At 49.6% G+C, this 21,648-nt stretch overlaps 1 protein-coding gene across 2 annotated transcripts in view; it reads right to left on the reverse strand.

Annotated features, from left to right (window-relative positions):
• SH3PXD2A (SH3 and PX domains 2A) overlaps positions 1 to 21,648 on the reverse strand; it is a 218,670-nt gene that overhangs the window by 166,652 nt on the left and 30,370 nt on the right. For both annotated transcript variants that reach the window (XM_079793356.1, XM_079793354.1), the window contains exon 2: positions 2,037 to 2,117. In XM_079793356.1, coding sequence (XP_079649482.1) covers positions 2,037 to 2,117 — 81 coding nt within the window. The remainder of the gene's footprint in view (positions 1 to 2,036; positions 2,118 to 21,648) is intronic.

The raw sequence follows: 21,648 nt of genomic DNA on the forward strand, positions 1-21,648 counted from the left end.
GTGACCAGAGACAGAGTTAGCAATGCCATGTGTCCTTTCTCTATAGGAGCTACCATATTAAAATCAGTGGCCCTGATAAATAAGAAAGGTTTTCCCAAATGCACGTCACGAAGTCATCATGCCACAAGTTTTGTAAAATGGGTTCACGAAGATGCTATGTTTGGCTCAAAGGTTAAATTCCAAAGAACCATCCCAAACCCTCCCCCAACTGCAACTACAAGGTGACGATGACACAAGCGTGCAGGCCTGGCCATGCTCATGGCTAGGGCCAGCACATCACACAAGCCACTCCATGCCATGTGTCCTCTCCCGACACAGGAAATGAGCCTCCAGGCCAGGGAGAAGTTGGGGCAGCAGCATTCCTTTCTTCTTAGATTCTGTAACTAGGAAGGGGGTAGGGGAACAGAACAGAGAGAGGGGAAGAAAAGTTCTGTTTGAGAGTTTCTGCTGACTCTCAGACCCCTCTGGCTCATCAATGAGTCCTTTCAGGGTTCCCTCTCCCCCAACTAAGTTACCATTTCCTGTCCAGCACACTACACCCATTGATGGGGTATCAGCAAATCCCACCAGTTTATGCCGGAAGGATCCAAGGCGATTGGACAGGAACTGGGGAGGGAAGAGGAAGAAGGCAGGAGGGTAAGGAGTGGCTTTCAATCCACATTCAATGGGATATTCAATCCCATATTGGTGGATTAAGAGAAGATTTGTAACACAGGAAGCTGGCTCTCCTCATAGGTTATATAATAAGGACAATGGGATAAAATCAGGTACTTGGGGGCAAATATGCAAGCCTGGCCTTTCCAAGATGACTCATCACCAAAAGCCTACAAAGGAAGGAATAGACCTTGGTTGTGAGGGCCAGGGATGGGTGTCTCTTTGTTGTGTTTTTATTGGCCTAAACTAGGCTCAGAGCCCTGAGGAAGAATCTAGAATCTCTCACCTTTCCCTTCCTTATATGGGAAGGGTGGCTGCTCAGCTCACAATGATTCTGCCTTGTCTGGTACCTATGCCATATATAAGGGTGGGCCCCCTAGTGGCCACATCTGTGCTACATGACCCTCTACCTCCTCAGCCATACTAATTGGTCCAGAGAGGGCACCTGACCAAGTTGGGCCAATCAGCTTCTTCCCTGGAATTTTTCAATTTGGATGTGGGAGACAGTCTCAGCTGTTGGGAACCACAAGATATGAAATTTAGGAGCTGTTGACAGGATATGAGGTAACAGAAGCTAAAGATAGTGCTCAGAGAGAAGCAGAGATAAGACAGAGGGAGAGTAACTCGGGTTTCAGGTGTTCCTTAGAGCCACTGCCTCAAATCGCCTCTTTACCATCTGGTTGACTGAATAAATTTCTCTGGTATATCCTTCCAACCAAGTCTCCTCTTTGTCTAAGCGAATATGAGTATAAAACTATCACTTGTAACCCAAAGAGGCCTAACCAGATTAGCTGGTATCAAGGGAGGTGTTTGCAATGGATTTGTGGGATCCATATCAGCATCCCCGTGTGAACACACCTGTGTATATTAGAGAGACACATACTGTCCACATGTACAAATAGGACAGCAGAGCCTTATTCGGTTAGACAAACACAGTGGTATGCTCAGTTTGTGTCTGTAGTTCAAGAAATTGCTTGTTTTCGGTTTCGGTCTTTTCTGTATGTTTGCTTTTCTTTGCCTTCAATGATGTGGTGGCTTGTGTCTCACTCTGGATGTTTATAGACATGTCTGCTCATGTACACAGCACTCACAGCCATCTTCCTGCCTCTCCACCCTCATTCCTACCAGCCAGGCAAAGAAGAGTGACAAAGCATGACTGTTAAGACCATCTGATGAAGTCAACAAAGCCCCAAGTGTTTGCCTGCAGTGTCCTAAACTGAGCCAAGTCCAGCTCGACCATCCAGGTTCCCCCATCTGTCCCTCTGCTCTGACCTGAGCTCTGTGGGGGTTCTCCAGATGAGTGAGAACATGGGAGAGGCCAGCCCACCAGAAACTAGGGCCGCAGAGAGAACTGGGCACAATTTGAGCTCAGACCAACTCACCTGCAGGTCAAAGAACTTGCTGTACCTCCGGTAGATGGTCTGGGACGTGGAGTCAGACCAGGTCACGTTGATGATGTACACCTGTGGGGTAAAAGTAAGAGCAGGTGAGTGGGTGACTAAGGTTGGGCTTCAAGTGGTACCAGACACCATTTAACAGGACTGTGGGTGCCCCGTGGTCAGGACCATTCTTTTTCTCATCTCTGTCCCCAGGACCCAGTGCAGTGTCAGGTACATGTCAATGCTACACACATATGTCTAAATATACACACAGACACACACACATCTAGAAGGGTAATCAATAAAATGCTAAGAATGACTATCTTAGGAGAATAGAATTACAGGTGGTTTTCATTTCCTTCTTTTCATTTATATGTACTTTATACAATGAAAATAAAATTGGGGTTGTTAAAAAAAATTTTAAGTAGCTAATTTCCACTGGTTCTCAAACTTCGGGGTGAATGAGAGTCTGTAAGGGGCCTTTCACAGTTGCAGGTGCCAGGGCCCACCCTCTGAAATTCTGCATAAGTAAACTTGGGTTTTGGGGGCTCAGGCATCTACATTTTATTTTATTTTTTAAAACTTTATTTTTAAACAGTAGTTTTAGTTTCACAGCAAAATTGAGTAGAAAGTACTGCGTTCCCATATTCCTCCCTCCAGACACAGTCTCTCGCATTATGAACACCCCCACCATAGTGGTACGTTCGTTGCAATCGGACATCAATAGTTTTAACAAACCGCTCCGGGGTATTCTGCCACAGCTGATTCTCAGAACTCGCTTGGAAAACCACTCAGGAGACCGCAGCATTTCAGACCTGTGACTCCTCTCTATCCTTAAGTCTTAGCTCAGTGCATTTCACCCTGGCACAATGCAGGCACAGAACGGGTGCTCAGAAAACATTCTGCTCTGTTGAACAACCAAGCTGACCCTCTGGATGACAAGTGGATTTGCAGGAGAGATGCCGGCGCATGGAAGATGGGTAAACTTTTCAGAGATGAAGGTGTTTCAGGACTCCATGTCCAATGTCCCCTCAGTTCCCAAGCTCAGTCGGGCTCTGCAAGGCCGCTGCTTCAGGCGGCTCTGGAAGGCTCCCTTGCCTAGGAGGTGGCTGGAGGAAAGAAAGTCCCCTCCCTACACAATCTGGCCTCTGCTCTCACCATTTTTATCCCTTTCGCCAGAACCCACACCAAACGCATACCCTCCTGGGAGAGGCGTCAGTTAGAGCGAGGGGATCCTCTCACACAACCTCAAGGCGGCTCTGCTGAACGAAAATCACCTGGGAGCTTAATACAAACTCATATTCCCAGTCCTCTGTCTAGCAATTCTGAATCGGTGGTCTAGGGAGACTCTACGAATGAGGAGAACAAAGTGGGCAGAGAAGCTGGGGGTCTCGGCCCCCGTGAGAAGGAAGGAATGTTAGCCAAGAGGAACAGCATTTAGACACTTCACTTCGGCATCAGGGAAGCTGACATCACCATGAAGAAGGGCTGTCTTAGTCTGCTTGGGCTGCTATAACAAAATACCATCCACAAGGCCGCCTAAACTACAAACATTTATTCTCACAGTTATGGAGGCTGGAAGTCCAGGATCAAGGTCCCTGGTGAGGACCCACTTTCTGGCTTGCAGATGGCTGCCTTCTTGCTGTGCCCTCACACGGTGGAGGGAGGGGGGCTCTGGTCTCTTCCTCTTCTTGTACGTGCACTAATCCCAGCATTGAGGCTCCACCTCATGATCTCATCGAAACCTAATCACCCCACAGGCCCCAGCTCAATACCATCACACTGGGGACTAGGGTTTCAACGTATGAATTGGAGGAGGGACACAAACATCCAGATCACAGCCAGGGTTTTACACACAGGGGTGTGGGGCTTTCTGTCTGGCTTCTTCGTTAAACAGCCAAGGAAGTGAGCTCAGAAAACAGTCCCTTCTTCCCTCTAACCCCCAAGTCAAAGTTAGCCCCGCGCAGGGTGGCGTGTTTGTTCTGAAATGCACCCTAGGAGAGGGCCACAAAGCAAAGCAAACAGAGCCAAGTGATACCAGCCCGCGAAAGGGCATGTATGGCCATGTTTTGTGTGATCCTGATAAGAAAAAACATAAAGTAAAAGGCCATCCCTATCCTCACAAGCCCAAAACAAACTATTGACCATTATGATAATAAATAGATAAGGGTATGCTGTGTTTTATAGCCTGTAAACATAAAGCTCATACAATAAATTGTAGAAGCCATTTAGGTACTGGTTACCACATGCCAGCACAGTGAAAAACATCCATATGCATTAGCTCATTTGATCGGCAGCTCAATGAGGTCGCTACCATCGTTATCCCCATTTTGTACAGGAGGAAGCCATGGTTCAGAGAAGCTAAGCAACTTGCCCAAAGTCACACAGGCTGCAAAATTCAGAGCAAAGGATTTGAACCCGGGTGTAGCTGAGTCCAGTCCCCATGCTTTTAACCACAATGGACTATCTGTGTGTAGATTTGGGAATGTGGATATTTAAATCAAACTACTTAATCAGAAGTGAATGACATCTTTTTTTGAAAAATACTTTTATTAATTTCAGAGTGGAAAGGAGAGGGAGAGAGAGATAGAAACATCAATGATGAGAGAGAATCAATTATCGGCTGCCTCTAGGGATAGAGCCTGCAACTGTGACCTCCTGGTTCATAGGTCGATGCTCAAACACTGAGCCATGCCAGCCCAGATGAATGACATCTTTTTAAATAAAGCTCTAGATGGTCTGAAGAGTCCGATCACCCCTTGCTTAGGGGGTGAGCCTGAAGGACCATGGTGGAGTCATGTTAATTCTGAGAGCCTGAGACCAGACAGAAGTCAACGGTTAGGAATGCTACAAAACCAGACCAACACAAAGGAAACCCTCATATACAACCAGCTAACTATGGCAGGACGCTCTGGAATTTTCACAGGGGTTATAACCCACCCTCCCACCCCGCACTGACTCTCAGCTCCTTGACACCCAAACCCTGCCAGCTGCATCTGCCCTCCCACCTGCATCTGCCCTTCCCGGAGACCCTGGGCAGGGAGCAGATGCTGTGCACAACCAGGTGCTGCCTTCCTGACCTCCGCCCAGGTGGATGCAGCTTTAGGAGGTCCCACGTGGCCGTGCCCTCCCAGGAGAGAGACTGCACTTGCCTGCAGGCCATTAGACAGCAGCCTATCTCCCCGGTCAACCAAGCAGGGCCCAGAGGAAGGGGTGGTACAACTCACAGGGCAGAACCAGAGCATGCCTCCCTTGGAAAAATCCTTCCCTTTTCACTCTTCAAAATAGTTGAAAAGTCACAGGGTGTCATCTAGGTCTAACCCTTGACTTCAACCCACACAAAAGACAAGCCCTGTGAGACACAGCCAGAGGACAGAGGTGAGGGGAGAGCTGTCCATGTGACCCTTGTCCGCCACAGCCACCAGGACAGGACAAGCCCATGCTTCTCCTCAAGCACATTTCTTTGCTTGTTGGGCAAAGACTTGCTCCTGATAAAGGGGAGTGAGATGAGGGGTGGAAGAGGGTAAAGGGGGGACAAATGGTGACGGTAGGAGACTTGACTTTGGATGGTGAACACACAATACAGTACACAGACGATGTGTTATAGAACTGTACACTTGAAACCCATGAAATTTTATTAACCCATGTCACCCCCAAAATGTCAATAGTTAAATAAAAAACAGAATTGCTCCTGCTAACATCTTGTACTTCCTCAGGGCATGAGGGTAACTCCCCGTGTGGTGATGGGAAATGAACCCATACTCCCAGGTTCTCCCAAACCTCTGGGATTTGCCAAAGGCCCCGGAGCCCGCCCTCCTGGACAATCTAAATCCTGAGGCCAGGCTCCAGGTCCCTTTCTCTCGTGTGAGCAGGAGGCACCTCTGCTTTCTTCCAAACCTTGGACATCCTAGATTATCCCTCCTGATGAACCGTGGATACACAAAATTCCAGCTTAGCCCACTCTCTCCCCGCCCGCCCTCCCCCTCACCAGAGTTTCTCAAGCCTCCCTGAACTGGTGCTGCTGGATGGGAAACCTTAGGGATAAACTGTAGAGAAAGAGCAGGTGGAGGGGAAGGGGGGCAGGGCAGAGGTCATCTGAGAAAGCCAGCTCTGTTGACCGGGGCCCAGATAAACTTCTCTGGTCGCAGGAACGACCGAGATAACGTTACCCAGCAGCTGTGTCTCCAGAAAGGTTTGCAATTAAACATCCTGCTTCCACACACTTTGGGGTTATGTTTCCCGGATGGAGTTTCCCTTCCTTCTGGATTTTTAAAAAACCCATGGATTCTATTTCCCCCGTCCCTGGCCATCTAGGCAGATGGTAGGCGTCTAGGAAGCCTCGCTGTAGACCAGCAACTGCATCCCACTTCCCTGGAGAGGAAGCCCCGGAGTCTCGCGTCCTCCTGCCACGCTCAGCCTCTGCAGGGAGGGTCTCCCCGCAGACACTGTGATGGAAACTCCCACCAGACACCCGCACGGAGGCGCGCTCCCACCAGCCCACCCACTCCGAGGCCAGTGTGGGCCGCCTTCCATCTGCTCAGCTCATTAAGCCCAGAAATGTCTGAGGCTTCCGAGACTTCCGCGGATTCCAAGTCTTGCTCCTTGCAACGAGAGAGCAGCCGCCTTGATGCAAATCAGACCCGCAAGCTCAACGCCAGCGCGCAGACAATGAAGCCCGGCCCAGTCCCTGCGGAGGGATGTCCACCATCGGACCTGGGCTGCAACCAATGAACAACACAGAGTTATGGCCCAACCAGTCCTAGAAGGCCCAGGACCAGCCTGTGCTTAATTAGCAAGTGCCGGCGAGTCCTGATGTCCAACTTCGCTGGAGGAAAAGTGCAGTCAGGGACAGGAGGTAGGAACTGTGGAGGAGATCGTGTGTTTTCGAGGCGCTGTGCTCCGTTCATTAAGGAAGGCCTCCTTTTCCCTGGATCCCAGCTGGCTGGCCCTGGCCCCGAGCCAAGTGTTAGCTTAGAGATAATCTTGCTTCACCTGCTCACACCACCTCCGGGTGGGATCAGCTGGCTGGGAGTAGGGCTGTTGATGGGGGGAACAGCCCCCACTTCGAAGCCTGGACGTGGAGGGCAAGCTCCACCCCAGCATGCACCTGCACAGGTTGGCTAAGGGTTAATGACCAGGTGGCAGACCCTTTCAGTCCTCAGATCACCCTCCCCACGCTCCCTCTGGACTTCGTGTTTATGGAACAGCCACAGTGTAAGAGAACCCGAGATGAGCTCTGGGAGGGGCGGGCGTGTGGCGCAGAATGCTCCTCCCCGAACCACGAGTCCAGCAGTCACCTCTCAAACAGGCGCTGCAGCTGCAGACCATTTGGCCCTCCTCTGGGAAAAGAGGCTTTTTATAGGTACACGGAGGAGGGGATAGACATCAGGCTCCTATGCAACATCATACACCTTCGAGAGTGTCATGGGTACTCATCACACTCAGTGCCTGCCTCTGTTGGCATGAATCACTATCCTCAATTGTTTATTTAATTTGGAGCGCAGAGGGTAGGCAAGAGGGTTGAAGAAGAAAGCTCCATTTATTACTCTACCCTGCAGAGTCTACAGTATGGTGATAACAGTGGTTACCTCACTTTGGGCTGTGATGAGGACTGAGTGAGCCAACCCTGTATGTCTCCCCACTAGAATGGAAGCTCCCTGAAGGCAGATCATGGCAAATCACACTTTTCACGTAAGAGCTGCTCACTTCATGTCTGCTAAATAAGTGAAGAAAAAGCCCAGCTGCTGTGGCTCAGTGGTTGAATGTCAACCCATGAACCTGGAGGTTACTGTTCAATTCCCTGTCAGGGCACATGCCCAGGTTGCAGGCTAAATTCCCAGTAGGGGGCATGCAGGAGGCAGTGATCGATAAGTCTCTCTCATCATTGATGTTTCTATCTCTCTCCCTCTACCTTCCTCTCTCTGAAATCAATAAAGACATAAAAAATAATAATAATAATAAGTGAAGAAACAAAGCAATCAGCAAATGCCGAGTGAGTGCTTATCAGTGCCAAGCTAAGGACTGAGGCAATGTCCTCAGGCCCCAGGCCCTTACAGCTCAGCTCGGGCAGCCAGACTCACACTGACAAATCAAGTAGGGCATGGAACAAGATGGAGCCAGGGGATACCAAAAGGTGAAGCTCAGAAAGGACCAAAGGTATTGTTGGCATCACAGAGGAGGAAGAAGCATCTAATGGGCCCTAGCCAGTACTTGGCTCAGTGGATAGAGATTTGGCCTGTGGACTCAAGGGTCCGGAGTTCGATTCTGGTCAAGGGCACATGCCTGGGTTGTAGGCTTGATCCCCAGTAGGGGGCGTGCAAGAGGCAACCAATCAATGATTCTCTCTCATCGATGTTTCTATCTCTCTCCCTTCCTGTCTGAAATCAATAAAATTGTATTTTAAAAATAAATTTTAATAACTAATCTTACCTAATAAAAGAGAAACATGCAAATTAACCATCACTCCGCTATGCCCACAGCCAATCAGAGTGAGTATGCAAATTAACCCAACAAAGATGGAGGTTAATTTGTATATGCAGGCGCGGAGCAGCTGGGAGAGGCATGATACCTGCTATGAGGGGAAGCAGGGTGGCAGAGGGAACTACTGGAGCCGTGCTTCGGACAGAAGGGAGGACTTGCTGGCTTCCCCGGACTTGCAGGCTCCGGGAAGGCCGGGAGCAGGGACATGCCGGTTCCTGGGTGGCCAGGGAGCAGGGACTTGCTGGCTCCTGGGTGGCCAGGGAGCTGGGACTTGCCGGCTCCCGGGCGGGCTGGGAGTGGGGACGTGTCGGCTCCCTGGTGGCCAGGGAGCGGGGACTTGACAGCTCCCGGGCGGCTGGGAGTGAAGCCCGGGAAAGAAGGCCTATTCTTGCATGAATATCGTGCAATGAGCCTCTAGTTATAAAAATAAAAGCATCTAATGGGTTGAAATTTCAGTCCAACACTTCCCAGCTGTGTGAGCTTGGGCAAGTGTCTTAGGCTCTCTGAGTCAGGGTTTCCTTAGCTGCAAAGTGTGGCTCACAATGGGAGCTTCCCTTTAAATGTGACGATGCCCACGGATGCTCAGCACAGGGCCTGGGTCATGGTCAGTGCCCTGGCACAACAGTCAGTGCCCAACGCACATTAGCTATTTAGACACCCAGGAAGAGGGAGACGGTGAGCCGGCTTCTTTCCATTGGCCATGGGACAGGAATAGGAGTAGAAAAAGAGCAGGAAATGGGAAACAGACAGACATGGAGGCGGTGGACCTACAACTAATAACAAGCTGGCCTGGGAAAGTTAGAAGAGCAAAAATAACTCTGTTGTCGGGCAGGGAAAACAATGGCCCCTCAGGAGCACCACTACGAAGGGACTGGTGACCTGTGGCAGGCCCCTCGGAGTCAGAGGTGTTTATTTCTTCTTCTTCTTTTTTTTTTTTTTTTCATGTTTCCTGGAGGGGAAACGAGTGTATGAAATCAGAGCTCCCAGGATTTCCAAACCCTACATGGATCTTCAGAAAAGGTTCAGCTGCCAAAGCCCTGTCCTTCCAGTCACCAGAACCAAGAGAGGACCAGCAGGCAGAGTCAGTTTTTCCAAACTTTTTTTTCTAATATGCACAAACTATTGGTTTCGTTAGGAATAACAATAACAGCCACGCCCATTGATTGAGCACTTACAGTGTTCCAGGTATTGCTAGGCACTCCATTCAGATTATCTCATTTAACCCTTACCAGGATTCTATGACGAAAGTCCTGTTATCATCTCCAGTTAATAAATAAAGAGACCTAGAGAGGTAACTGATCGGTGGCATGTGCTGGAGCTCAGGTTCAAAGGTGGCGTTGGCTCCATAGCCTGACCATTTCCTCCTCTTCAACAGCTACAGCGGAGCAAGGCAGAGTCCCTGCCACAAAGGTTTGCCCTTGTGGTTCACTCCGCTGCTCTGACAACTGTTGCTTCATGTGTGAATGATTAGTCAGGACCGAGGCCGCCCATATGGCGGGCGGGTAAGGAACCCTGAGTGGGAACCAGGACTCTCGTGTGCATGGTTTAAAATCAATCAGATCAGCTACGTGAAAAGTTGTGAGTCTCTCTGAGCCTTCATCCCCCATCCATAAAACGGGGGTAGTAATGCCTGCCCCACTGTGAAGGTCAATGAGAACACAGACACTGTAGCTGCTCAATAAAGGTGACCTTTTCCATCTTCCCCTTCAAAGGGCCTGGCGTGGTCTTTTGCACTCTTAGAACTTTAGCCTCTCCCCCAGAAGTTTCTGGAGTCACCAAGTAGCCCTGACTCTAGAGAGAAACCCACTTTGGAGATTCCAGAGCTCTGGGCGTGGTACCTGAAGGCACACGGCTGAACTTTTGAACCTTTCTCCCTCCAACTCTGCCTCCACCCTTTGGCCACAAGCCAATTTATCAGAGAAAACGGGTCTGACTACCTTGAACCAGCAGTTGCTCCAATGGAAATCCAAGCAATGGGCAGTGGACATCATGGGGAATGCCTAGGAGCCCAGAGAGGGTGGCAGTGTGCCCAGGCTAGGGGAAGGAGGCTCACCTCTCGATGTGCATTGACATTCAGGAGCTAGAGTCCGGGAAACCTTAGATGTATCCTCTCCTGAACCATAAAAAGGATCACGAGCCTGGGCTTCCACGGGCTTGGATACAACCCAGTGGATCTAGGAAAGGGTTGGAAAGGAGGACTGTCAATCCACACACTCCCAAATCAATGACTGACCCAAGTCCGCTGACCTGGACGTACACATCCTGTGAACGTGCCTCGCTCCATTGTCACACCCTGGAGAGCAAGGCAAAGGTTAACACACACAGCCTGGTTTCCTCTTCCTGGGAAACACATCAGCCAGGCAGGGCCAGAGGCCAGCGCCTCCTCCACACACAGCCTGCGGGGGAAATGACCCCACCGTTTCCTCCCCACCAGCGGCCACACTCACACCTTCCTCTGTGCTGTGCTCAGCAAAGCTCAACTCTGACACAAGGCAAATAGCTGTCGTTAGGCATTTTGTTGCATAGGGTAGACCGAAACAGTCCTTTCGGAGGGCATTTTGGTTATCTCCATCCCAAATTTGCATTCCCTTTCTCTCAGCAATTTCATCTCTAAGAATTTATCCACACAATGTGTGTGTGTGCATATGTGTGTGTTGCGTGTGTTTATGTGTGTAAAGATGTTCATTGCTGCACTGTTTGTAACTGCAAAAAAAAAGTAAGGAATAGTAAATATCTATTGATTTTAAAAATGGTCAAATCATGATTCATACATCTGTTAAAGATGGATCTTTCTTGTCATGATGGGGAAATGTCCACGGGACAGAAAGAAAAAAACACACACAGATTACAAAACAGCATGTATATAATATGACTTTAGGTTTATTTGGGGTGAGGTATGTGTATGGGGGTTTGTGTATGCCTACATACGTGTACATTATAAAAATCTGGAGAGAAAAAAAACCACAACAAACTAATAATAGTGGTTATTTGTGTTAAGATAAGGAAAAATGAAATAGTTTCACTTTATACTTCATACATTTCTATATTATTTTATTTCTTTTGAACATGTATGGCTTTCGCAATTGAAAACAAGATTCCATCTTATAAAACAATTGTGTCCTCTTGGCCTGTCCTCTGGCTAATGCCAGCTCTTAGATATTCTGGTAACATCCAACATTCTGGGGGAGCTCTTGAAGCCAGGGTCTGAAACCCTGTCTCCACACACAATTACCTGGAACGCTTTAAAACACTACTGCCCAGGGGCCACCCCATACCATTTAAATCAGTGGGGGGGGGGCACTAGTGGTTTTCAGAGTTCCCCAGGTGAGTGTACTGGTTGTTACAGGTTGAAAACCACAAAGGTGGACCAATACCAAAAAGATCACTGAACGAGCTGAGAAAAAAATTACTCTTTAAATAGAAAGCAACATAGTGCAATTTGTATTATTAAGAGTTAGCTCTGGCCTGGCCAGTATGGCTCAGTGGCTGAGTGTCCACCTATGAACCAGGAGGTCACAGTTCGATTCCCTGTCAGTGCACATGCCCAAGTTGCAGGCTCCATCCCCAGTAGGGGGTGTGCAGGAGGCAGCTGATCAATGATTCTCTCTCATCATTGTTGTTTCTATTTCTCTCTCCCTCTCCCTTCCTCTCTGAAATCAATAGAAATACATATATATATATATATATATATATATATATATATATAAATTTTTTTTTTTTAAAGAATCAGCTCTGCCTTCAAGTTAGGGAGTTTGTAGTCAGTGCTTTTGCTCAAAGCTCTGACTCCAGTTTTGGAACTCACCAGCTCAAATGGGGAAAAGAAAACAAGGGGACTGGGGTTCATTAGCTCTGAGCTGTAGCCGTGCCTCTGCTTTCTTTGGCAGCCTGTGACTGTCCCCAGCTCCGTGGGGTCTATATCAGTGACTGGGAGGTCAGAGTCCAGCCCTTCTTGGCTCCAGAAGGAACAGCTGAAGGAATTAGGGGTGCTGAGCCCCGAGGAGCATTCAGAAGACACAGGACAGCTGGTTTCAAATATTTAAAGGACTATTGATATGGGAGGTTCAACTCCAGTTGTACCCAAAGGAAGGCAGTGGATAATAAGTGAAAATTATATGAAAGCGGGTCTTCGCACAATGTCAGAAAGAACGTTCCAACCAGAGTTGCCCCAGGATGGAAGGGGCTGTCTTGTGAAGTAATGGGATCGTCAGGGCAGGAGATGAGTGAACCCCTGTCTGTGATGTTGCTGCAAAATCCCTTCCAACCTCAGCCCAGAAACATTTAGAAAGTTTTAGCAAAATCCACTGGGAAGGCAGCTCCTTTAACGAAAGTTTTCGGCTCTCAACAGATATAGACCAAGCAGCAGCTGAGTGCCAGGCCCTGCACTAGGTGCTGAACATCGCTGAGGGGAGCCAGATGGTCTGTCTTCACGAAGCTTGCATGAGGAGTGTCACACACACACACACACACACACACACACACACACACACACACACACGATCATTTCTGATGGTCCCAACAATGGAGTGAAGTGACAGAAGCTGACTGCAGTGAAGGTGGCTACTCAGATGTCAGGAGAGGCCTCTCTCAGGAGAGCATGTCTGAGCTGAGACCTAAATTCAAGGAGCAAAGTGCCACTAGCCCAGTGGTCGGCAAACTCCTTAGTCAACAGAGCCAACTATCAACAGTACAACGACTGAAATTTCTTTTGAGAGCCGAAAACCGACTTCTGTGCATGGGCCACGAAGTTTCAATCGCACTGTACATGCGCGCCCACACGTGGTATTTTGTGGAAGAGCCACACTTAAGGGGCCAAAGAGCCGCATGTGGCTCACGAGCCGCAGTTTGCCGACCACTGCACTAGCCAACTGGGTGAGTGCTGGGTGGGGCCTCCATTTGACTCAATCAGACAGGAACCCCATCTCACATCATATACAGAAATCAACTCGAAATGGATCAAGTACCTCAGTGTGAGCAATCTATATAATAAAAGCCAAGCAACCAGAATAACCGGTCACTATGACAGGCACTGCAGCAGCCTGGCTGGCCCCACCCACGATCGGCCCCCATGGTGGCAGGCTGGCCGGACCCCACCCATGCACGAATTCATGCACTGGGGCTCTAGTAAAACCATAAAAGTCTAAGAAGAAAACATAGGCACAAATCTTCATGACCTTGGGCTAGTCAATGGTTTCTAAGATATGACACCAAAAACAATCAAAAAAAGAAACAGATAAGTTGGAGTTCATCAAGATTAAAAACTTTTGTGCTTCAAAGGACACTGGGAAGAAAGTGACGACCTACAGAATGGGAGAAAATATCTGCAAATCAAATATCTGATCTGGAACTTGAATCTAGAATATATATGGAACGCTTACAAGTCAGTAATAAAAGATAAATAATCCAATTTTTAAATGGGCAAAGAATCTGAATAGAAGATATATGAATGGCCAATAAGCATAATAAGAGATGCTCAACATGATTAGCCATCAGAGAAATGCAAATAAAAAACCACAAAGAAGTACCATTTCACATCCAGTAAGATGAATACAATCAGACAGATAGTAAGTGTTGGCAAGGATGTAGAGAAATTTGAACCTCCATACATTGCAGGTGGGAATGTAAAATAGTGCAGCTGCTATGGAAAACAGTCTGGCAGGTCCTCGGATAGTTAAACATAGAGTCACCATATAACCCAGCAATTCTATTCCAGGGTATCTACCCAAGAGAAATGAACACTCATATCCACACAAAAAACTTGGATGCAAATGTTCACAGCAGCATCTATAATAATCTATAATAATAAAAGCATAATATGCTAATTAGACCAGATGACCTTCCAGACGAAGCCGGGGCTGTGAGGGAAGCCTGGGTCCAGGGTGCCTGCCGGTGGCCAGAGGGAAGCAGCGGCCAGAGCTAAGCCCAGGTCCTGGGTGCCAGAGGGAAGCCGGTGCTGGCAGCCAGGGGAAGGAAGGCCTACTCTTCCACTAATTTCATGCATTGGGCCTCTAGTTATATTGTAAAACTAGAGGCCTGGTGCATGAAATTTGTGCACGGGTAGGTTTCCTAGGCCTGGCCGTTGATCAGGGCCAATCAGTTTCCCCGCCTCTCCACCTCCCTGCATTCTCCTTCCCTCGCCACCTGCGTGCCTCCACCATGAGGTTTACCCATCCCCCCCCCCCCCACCTCCTCCTTCCCTTGCTCCCTCAGTGCCCCACTGGTCACCCACCATGTGCTGTGCCGCCCCCTTGTGGTCAGCGCACATCATAGCGATCGAACTCCCGTACTCCTGGTTGAACTCCCAAGGGGACACTTTGCATATTAGCCTTTTATATATATAACTAGAGGCCCAATGCACAAAAATTGTGCAAGAGTAGGCCTTCCTTCCCCTGGCTGCCAGCACTGGTTTCCCTCTGGGACCCAAGCTTCCCTCGTCTGGCCGCCAGCAGGCACCCGGGACCCGGGCTTCCCTTGCAGCCCAGGCTTCATCCAGAAGGACGTCCAGTCTAATTAGCATATTATGCTTTCATTATTTAGATATAGATAGTACCAAATTAACCAAGAAGTAAAAACCCAAATGTCTATCAACTGATGAATAGATAAATAAAATGATGTGTTATAGCCATACAATAGAATATTATTCAGTTACTAAAAGAAATGAAGTTCTGGTACCCACTACAACATAGATGAGCCTTAAAAACATCATCCTAAGGAAAACAAGCCAGACAAAAAAGGACACATATTATATGATTGCATGTACATGAAATGCCCAGAATAGGCAAACCTGTAGAGACAGAAATAGATTAGTAGTTGCCTAGGGCTAGGGGTGGTGACATGGAAGAAAATGGGAAAGGACTGCTAATGGTGTTACTTTGGGAATGACAAAAATGTTCTAAAATTGACTGTCATGATGGTTGCACATTATCTGTGAATATGCTGTACTAAAAACCACTGGATTGTATGCTTTAAATGGGTGAAATGCATGGTATGTGAATTATATCTCAATATAGCCATTTTTAAAATATTAAAAGGGAAAAGATGTCACTCTTGGTTAAGGAGTTCTTTCCAGGAAGGGCTCCATTTCTCCATTCTCTCAGCCTGCCTAATTCTAATCAAGACCCACCACCTCCTAGAAGCCTCCCTGGACTGCCTCAGTCCTGGTGCTCCCTCTGCCCCTTCATCTGGTACACGACAAGCCTGTGTAGGTAGGGGTCGTGTGACATCCATTAGTCTTGGAGGAACCCTATCCTGGGCCTCTGAGATCCCCATGTTGCAGATCACCAACACTGGCACATAGTAGGTCTACCTGGCTGATTAAGAAGAAAGCCTGACTTCAAATGCACCTGGTTTCTCAGGCTCCTTAAGAAGAAACCGGTTCTCTTCCACTGCAGACTGGAAAGTACTGATGCCGGCAACATTCTGCTCTCTTTGCCTGGAGAGTTCACTGGCCCTGAAGAGCCTGGCATGTAGTAAAGCTTTCCCCGTCGAGCAGCAAAACTGGGAACGTTATCAGCTCCTGTCTGACTTCCAGGATTTAAAAAAAAAAAAAAACCGCACTGAAAATCCGCTGACCCTGCCCTGACATTGGAAGCGCCCACAGGAGAGTTACCTGCAGAACCAGGTGAAATCTGCTCACCTCCCGAAACATGCCTCTCCTTCTGTTCACAGTCCTGAGCCTGCAGTTTGGTCCAGCCTCCTTCATTTGACCCCACCACCCAGTGCCCTCCTCCAGGCTTCCCAGCCTCTCTGCCCACAGCCTTCTCCCTCTTTCACTTCGCACATGAGACCCAAGCTGCCAGTGTCGTGTCTATTCCCCCAACCCATTCCTGGAACTGACCTCAACGGTGTCACAAACTCCCTGCAAGCAAGGATTTTATCCTGACTTCCCCTGTTTGCCCTACAATACCTAAGCACACTGGGCATGGGGTAGTTCCTCAATGAAGACGGGTCACTTCTGTCTGATAAAGTTCAGTCCAGTGAAGCAGCTCCCAGTGCTTACTAAGTGCTGGGCTCCGCTCTAGGCAGTGGTAAACCCCAAGTCAAATAAAATAACAGTCCTAGCCCCAGGGCAGCTCCTGGGCTGTGAGAAGGATGCAGGCTAGATTGAGAGCCGTGCATGACCCTGAGGGAACACAGAGGAGAGGCACCGAGTGGAGAGTTTCCTGGAGGAGGTGATGCTGGAGGAGAGGGGAGGGGAAGGTGAAAGCAGAGGAAGGCAAGCTAAGCTAATGCAGGGGGTGATAGTGGTGGGAGGGTGTCCTGAGCAGAAGAAAGGGCAGAGACAAAGGCTGGGGGGTGGGGGGGTAGGGAAGCGCATGCAATGGCCTGAGCTGGGGAGAGAACCAGGAGCAGCTGTGGGGGCTGGAGCCTGAAGCCCAAGGCAGAGAGTGGCAGGAGGTGAGCAGAAGAGTCCCTGGTTCTGAAGTCTGTGGGAATGACGGGGCAGGAGAGAGTCGGAGGGGAGGAAGCCAGAGAAGCAGAAGTCAAAGCCGGAGTTTCTTGGGTGGGAAATGCGGCACGGTTTGGGATTGGAGAGGGAGGGAAGAACAGGCCTGTGGGGAGATTTCAGGACCGAAGGGGAGGAGATAAGGATGAAGGGCCCCTGAGTGAAGAGTAGGCACAAAGGTGAGGACAGGCCTGGTGATGGGAGAAGGCAAGCAGCGAAATGCGTGGGGGTCCGGGAAGGAGAGGAGGGGAGACAGTGAGCTTAGAAGAGGACACTTGAAGATTGAGAAACCCCCACCCCAAAGGCTTCTGGGACCTGACATGGACACACTTGGGATGCAATGGAATGACTGGGCCAGATCTCGGAGTTGGGTGTGGAGGGAACCCAGGTCCTGGCAGTGCCTGGGGTGCTTGGCTGCTCACTGATAGACGGTGCAAAGAGTGACTGAGACCTAGGTCATACGCTGCAGGGAGAGCGCAAGCCACTCTGAAAGAGGAAAGGGACCAAGCGCTAGGAAGTCTGAGGCTTTGTTTCATGCTCAATCCGCTCCCAGTCTCCAGATCTGACAGCAAACCTTATAAACCTCCTCTCCCTCCTCCAAACTTGGCTCAGAATACAGACGCTTTGGAATGAGGAAAGGGGTACCAGAACCCCAGCCCAGGTCTCCCTGCCCCTTCCTGCTGCTTGGCCAGAGGAGACCCTCTTCTGTGCCACCAGCAACTCGAGGACGTCATTTGCTCCCTGTCCCCTGTGGGAGTGGGAGGAGGGACCTGCCGAGCCGGCTGGAGAAGAGCCTCGCACAGCGGCCAGGGAAGCCTGCCAGAGGCTGCATCTGGACGGGCTTCCCGCACCGATTCCCCATCTGGCCAGGCACGGAGGTGAGACAGAAACACACAGCCGACCTCCTCCCCCAACACCCCTCCTCCCCAAAATCACGTCATCCAGGCATTCCCTTGGGGAGGGTGGTCCCCTTCCTCTGACCTCAGCCTGTTTCACTTGGCCAGAGCCCACCCCCAGGGAGCAGGCCCCCTCCCCTCACCCTCGCTCACACCCAGGCCCATGCAGGGAAAGGCGTGAGCTATAGATTCCAGCCCTCCCAGGCCGCACACCAAAGCCCCAAGTAAGGGGCCCCCTCTCCCAGCCCTGTATTCTGAGATGCCAGCTGGGCTGCTGAGAGAGGCTGCCGGGGGGGGGGGGGGGCGATGAGGGGGGAGGCTGGGGGTTTGAGGCACTTGGCCAGAACACCACAGCCCCATCTCCCACCCTCTATGTGGAATCTCCTTCTAGCTTTAAAAACCAAGGATTAAGGGCTGGGGAGGAAAAACAGGGAAACCCAATGCGTGGCATCCAACAACTTCCAGTATTAAATCCTAGCTTTGCCCCTTATTTAGTGTGAGAGTTTGGACAAATTATTTAATTTCTCTGAGCCTCCGTTTCCCTGCTTGTAACGGAGGTTACTAAGAGCACATGCCTTGGACAGTTTGTGTGAGGATTAAACGGGAAAAGGCATGCCAAGGGCTTAGCACATCCCTGGCCGGCAACAAACGCCCTACTATGGTAGTTCATTCTTTTTATTTCCTGGCTCCCGCCTGGCAGTGCCAGTGCAGGCGCAATCTCTGTCAGCTTGCTCCGAATACAAGTGGTAAATCTGTTATTATTTTGTTATCAATCTTATCTTTCTTATTTATTTGTATATCTATTTATCCAGGGAAACAGACAACTGACCTTTTCTGGATTCTATACCTACTGTACACACAAGCAACTTCGGGAGATTTGTTTTTTTGAAATACACCTTAATGGGGTGCTTCCTATGCAGATATAACCCCTAGCAACCCAAGTCCCTCCCCCCCCCCATCCCCGCCAAATTTCTGGAGCTCTCCCATAGCTACACACATACACAGGTTCTTTCTCAGCATCCCACCATGCCCCCCGCCTCCCTAATTCCAGAAGCAGTGGGTCTATCACCATGCCCCCAACACAGACATCGGATCATAAGCTCTGCCCTGATGTACTGCCCAGCACTGGGATGGGGGTGGGACCGGATTCTTACACCTGTTAACATTGAGAGCCCCAGAGGAAACTGACTTAACCACCACCAGGCCCCCTTGGAGACCACCCTTCACTCCCTAAGAACAGCCCTCTACATCCAAAGTAATAAGTTGAACCTCCCAATAGAAATGTTTTTAATGGGCCAAGGATGTACATAGCATTTATTCAAAAAGAAGTACAAATGGCAGATCCAGCATGAAAAGATACTCAACTTCATGTGTCACTGAAAAAAGAAATCAGAACTACAAGATATTATTTTTTTCTTAGCTGACTGGCAAAACATTCAAGTTCGGTAAGCCCCAGGGTTGATGAAGGCATGAGAAAATAGATACGTCTCATTCCCTGTAGGAGGGATGTGAATTCTTTTAGGAGGGCCATTTGCCAACATATATCAAAATGAGAAATGCAAAGTCTTTAACTCATCAATTCCCCACTAGAAAATGACCCTGGAATAAACTCACAAAAGTGTGTCAAGTTCTATGTTCAAGGACATTTTTTACAGTACCCATCAAGTTGTTCCAGGATATTGTTGGAATTAAATACTTTGCAACTATCCCACGAGCTAGATTGTCTACATTGGCCCATAGGAGCATTACACCACGGGGGAAGGGAGAAGAGCAAGGTGCTGAATCAATTCTTTTTGCATAGAAACTCTTTAAGGTGGTGCTGACTTGGTCTAAGAAAGTGTCATTCCTTACGCTGGCCTTTCTCTGTCTGGCTTTAGCCACTTCCCTTACAGAACTGGGAGCCTGGTCCTGGTCAGCCAAGTCACAGAGCACAACAACTTTCATGGCACCTAAGGAAGGGGCAGAAGCCACCCTAGCAAGTTCCAAGCAAGCTCTATGCCGGAGGCATCATCCATATACAAACTCAGCAAATGCAGACACAAGCCCTGCGCATGGGCAGCAGGAATGCCTCCGCCTTGCAGAAGAAGATGCCGATGTTCTGAGAGGTTAAGTGACTTGCCCACGGTTACACAGTCAGGATGTAGCAGGCTTGGATTCCAGCCCCTGTGTTCTTTCCAACTCATGGCACAGCCTCAGGCCTCACACTGCACCCTCACTGACTCCTGGAAAGCTGAGGGAAGTTGGGGAGCCCCAGGGGTGGGAGGCAGGGAGGAGCCTGCAGAGGCAGCTGAGCTGAGGGAAGGAGGCAAGCGGGTTGGGGGCGGGCCTCCAATGGGACAACCAAGCCAAGCCAGTCAGCTTGCCAAGAGCTCACTCACTACTCCAGTAATGAAAAAAGACATCTCCGCACCCACACCCCAGCACCCCACCTGGGAGTGCTCCCTCAGGCTGTTCCCCTGCCAGCTGGAGGCTACGCCCCAGCCCCTAAGAGGACGTTCACAGGCTTGCCAGGCTATTTTGAAAGCTTGAAGCCATGTGGAATGTGCCCAATATGGTACTCTCCTGGGTAACCTCTCCCCCATTGACCCTCCAGGACCAGGCACACTCTTCCTTCTGCAGAAATCTGCAGAGCCGACAGATGTCCAGAGGACCCTGAGGGAGAGCAAGTGTTTGCTCAGAGCTCATCCAGCTCAGCACCTCAGACATGGAGCCATATCAGTGGTATCATCACTCCCATTTTGCAAGCAAGGGCACCTGGGCTGTGAGAGGATGCATGACCTGTCTCCGGTCACATAGATATAACCCCAGATGCCCGCCCAGGTCTGCCAGACTCCAAAACTTCTGCTCTTGCCATTGTGCAATGCTGCCTCTTGGGTTTCCTTACAGAAGTCTCCACACAGTTGTCTTCTCTGGGCGAGGCACAGAACCTCATCCCAGGCTCCCAGGGTGCTCCCCAGCGCCTTCCTGCGATCAGACAGCTTCAGACCTACTGGGAACATGGAGACCTTGGGAAACAGATTTTGGTGGAACCAGCTCCCAATGCTAGGAGGTTTTCCCCTAGAGAGCACAGCTCCTTCCAATGCCCCCGCCCACCCCCCCACACACACACACACACTTTATTTATTTACATTTATTTATATTTAATTTTTTTTTCATCCTAACTTGAGGACATGCCTTCATTGATTTTAAGGAGACAGAGAAACATTGATTGCCTGCCTCACACACCCCGACTGGGATCAAACCCACAAGCGAGGCATGTGCCCTGACCAGGAATTGAACCCACAACCTTTTGGTGTATGGGACGGCACTCCAACCAACTGAACCACCCATCCAGGGCATCATGTACACTTTATTTATATATTTTTAATGTTGTTTTTTAAATTGATTTCAGAGAGGAAGGGAGAGGGAGAGAGAGAAATATCAATGATAAGAGAAAATCACCGATCGGCTGCCTCCTGCATGCACCCTACTGGGGATTGAGCTGCAACCTGGGCATGTGCCCTGACCAGGAATCGAACCATGACCTCCTGGTTCATAGGTTGATGCTCAACCACTGAGCCACTGGGGCCAGGCTTTCCCCCCCCCCGCCCCCCCCCCCCCCTACGCACACTTTAGAACCTGGCAGCAACCTAGGCCTGCTTCAGTTCAGGGTCTACCAACAAAGCAGGCCTGCCCTAAGTTCAGGAGAGAAGGCCACTCCTGGGTTTCACCTTAACTGGCTATACAATGGGTATCACATCAATAAAAGGGAACTGCTTTCACGGATTGTGGTGAAGACCCTAAAACACCTCCCTCC

The sequence above is a fragment of the Cnephaeus nilssonii genome (assembly GCF_951640355.1).
Source record: "Cnephaeus nilssonii genome assembly, chromosome: 16".
NCBI classification, from domain to species: domain Eukaryota; kingdom Metazoa; phylum Chordata; class Mammalia; order Chiroptera; family Vespertilionidae; genus Cnephaeus; species Cnephaeus nilssonii.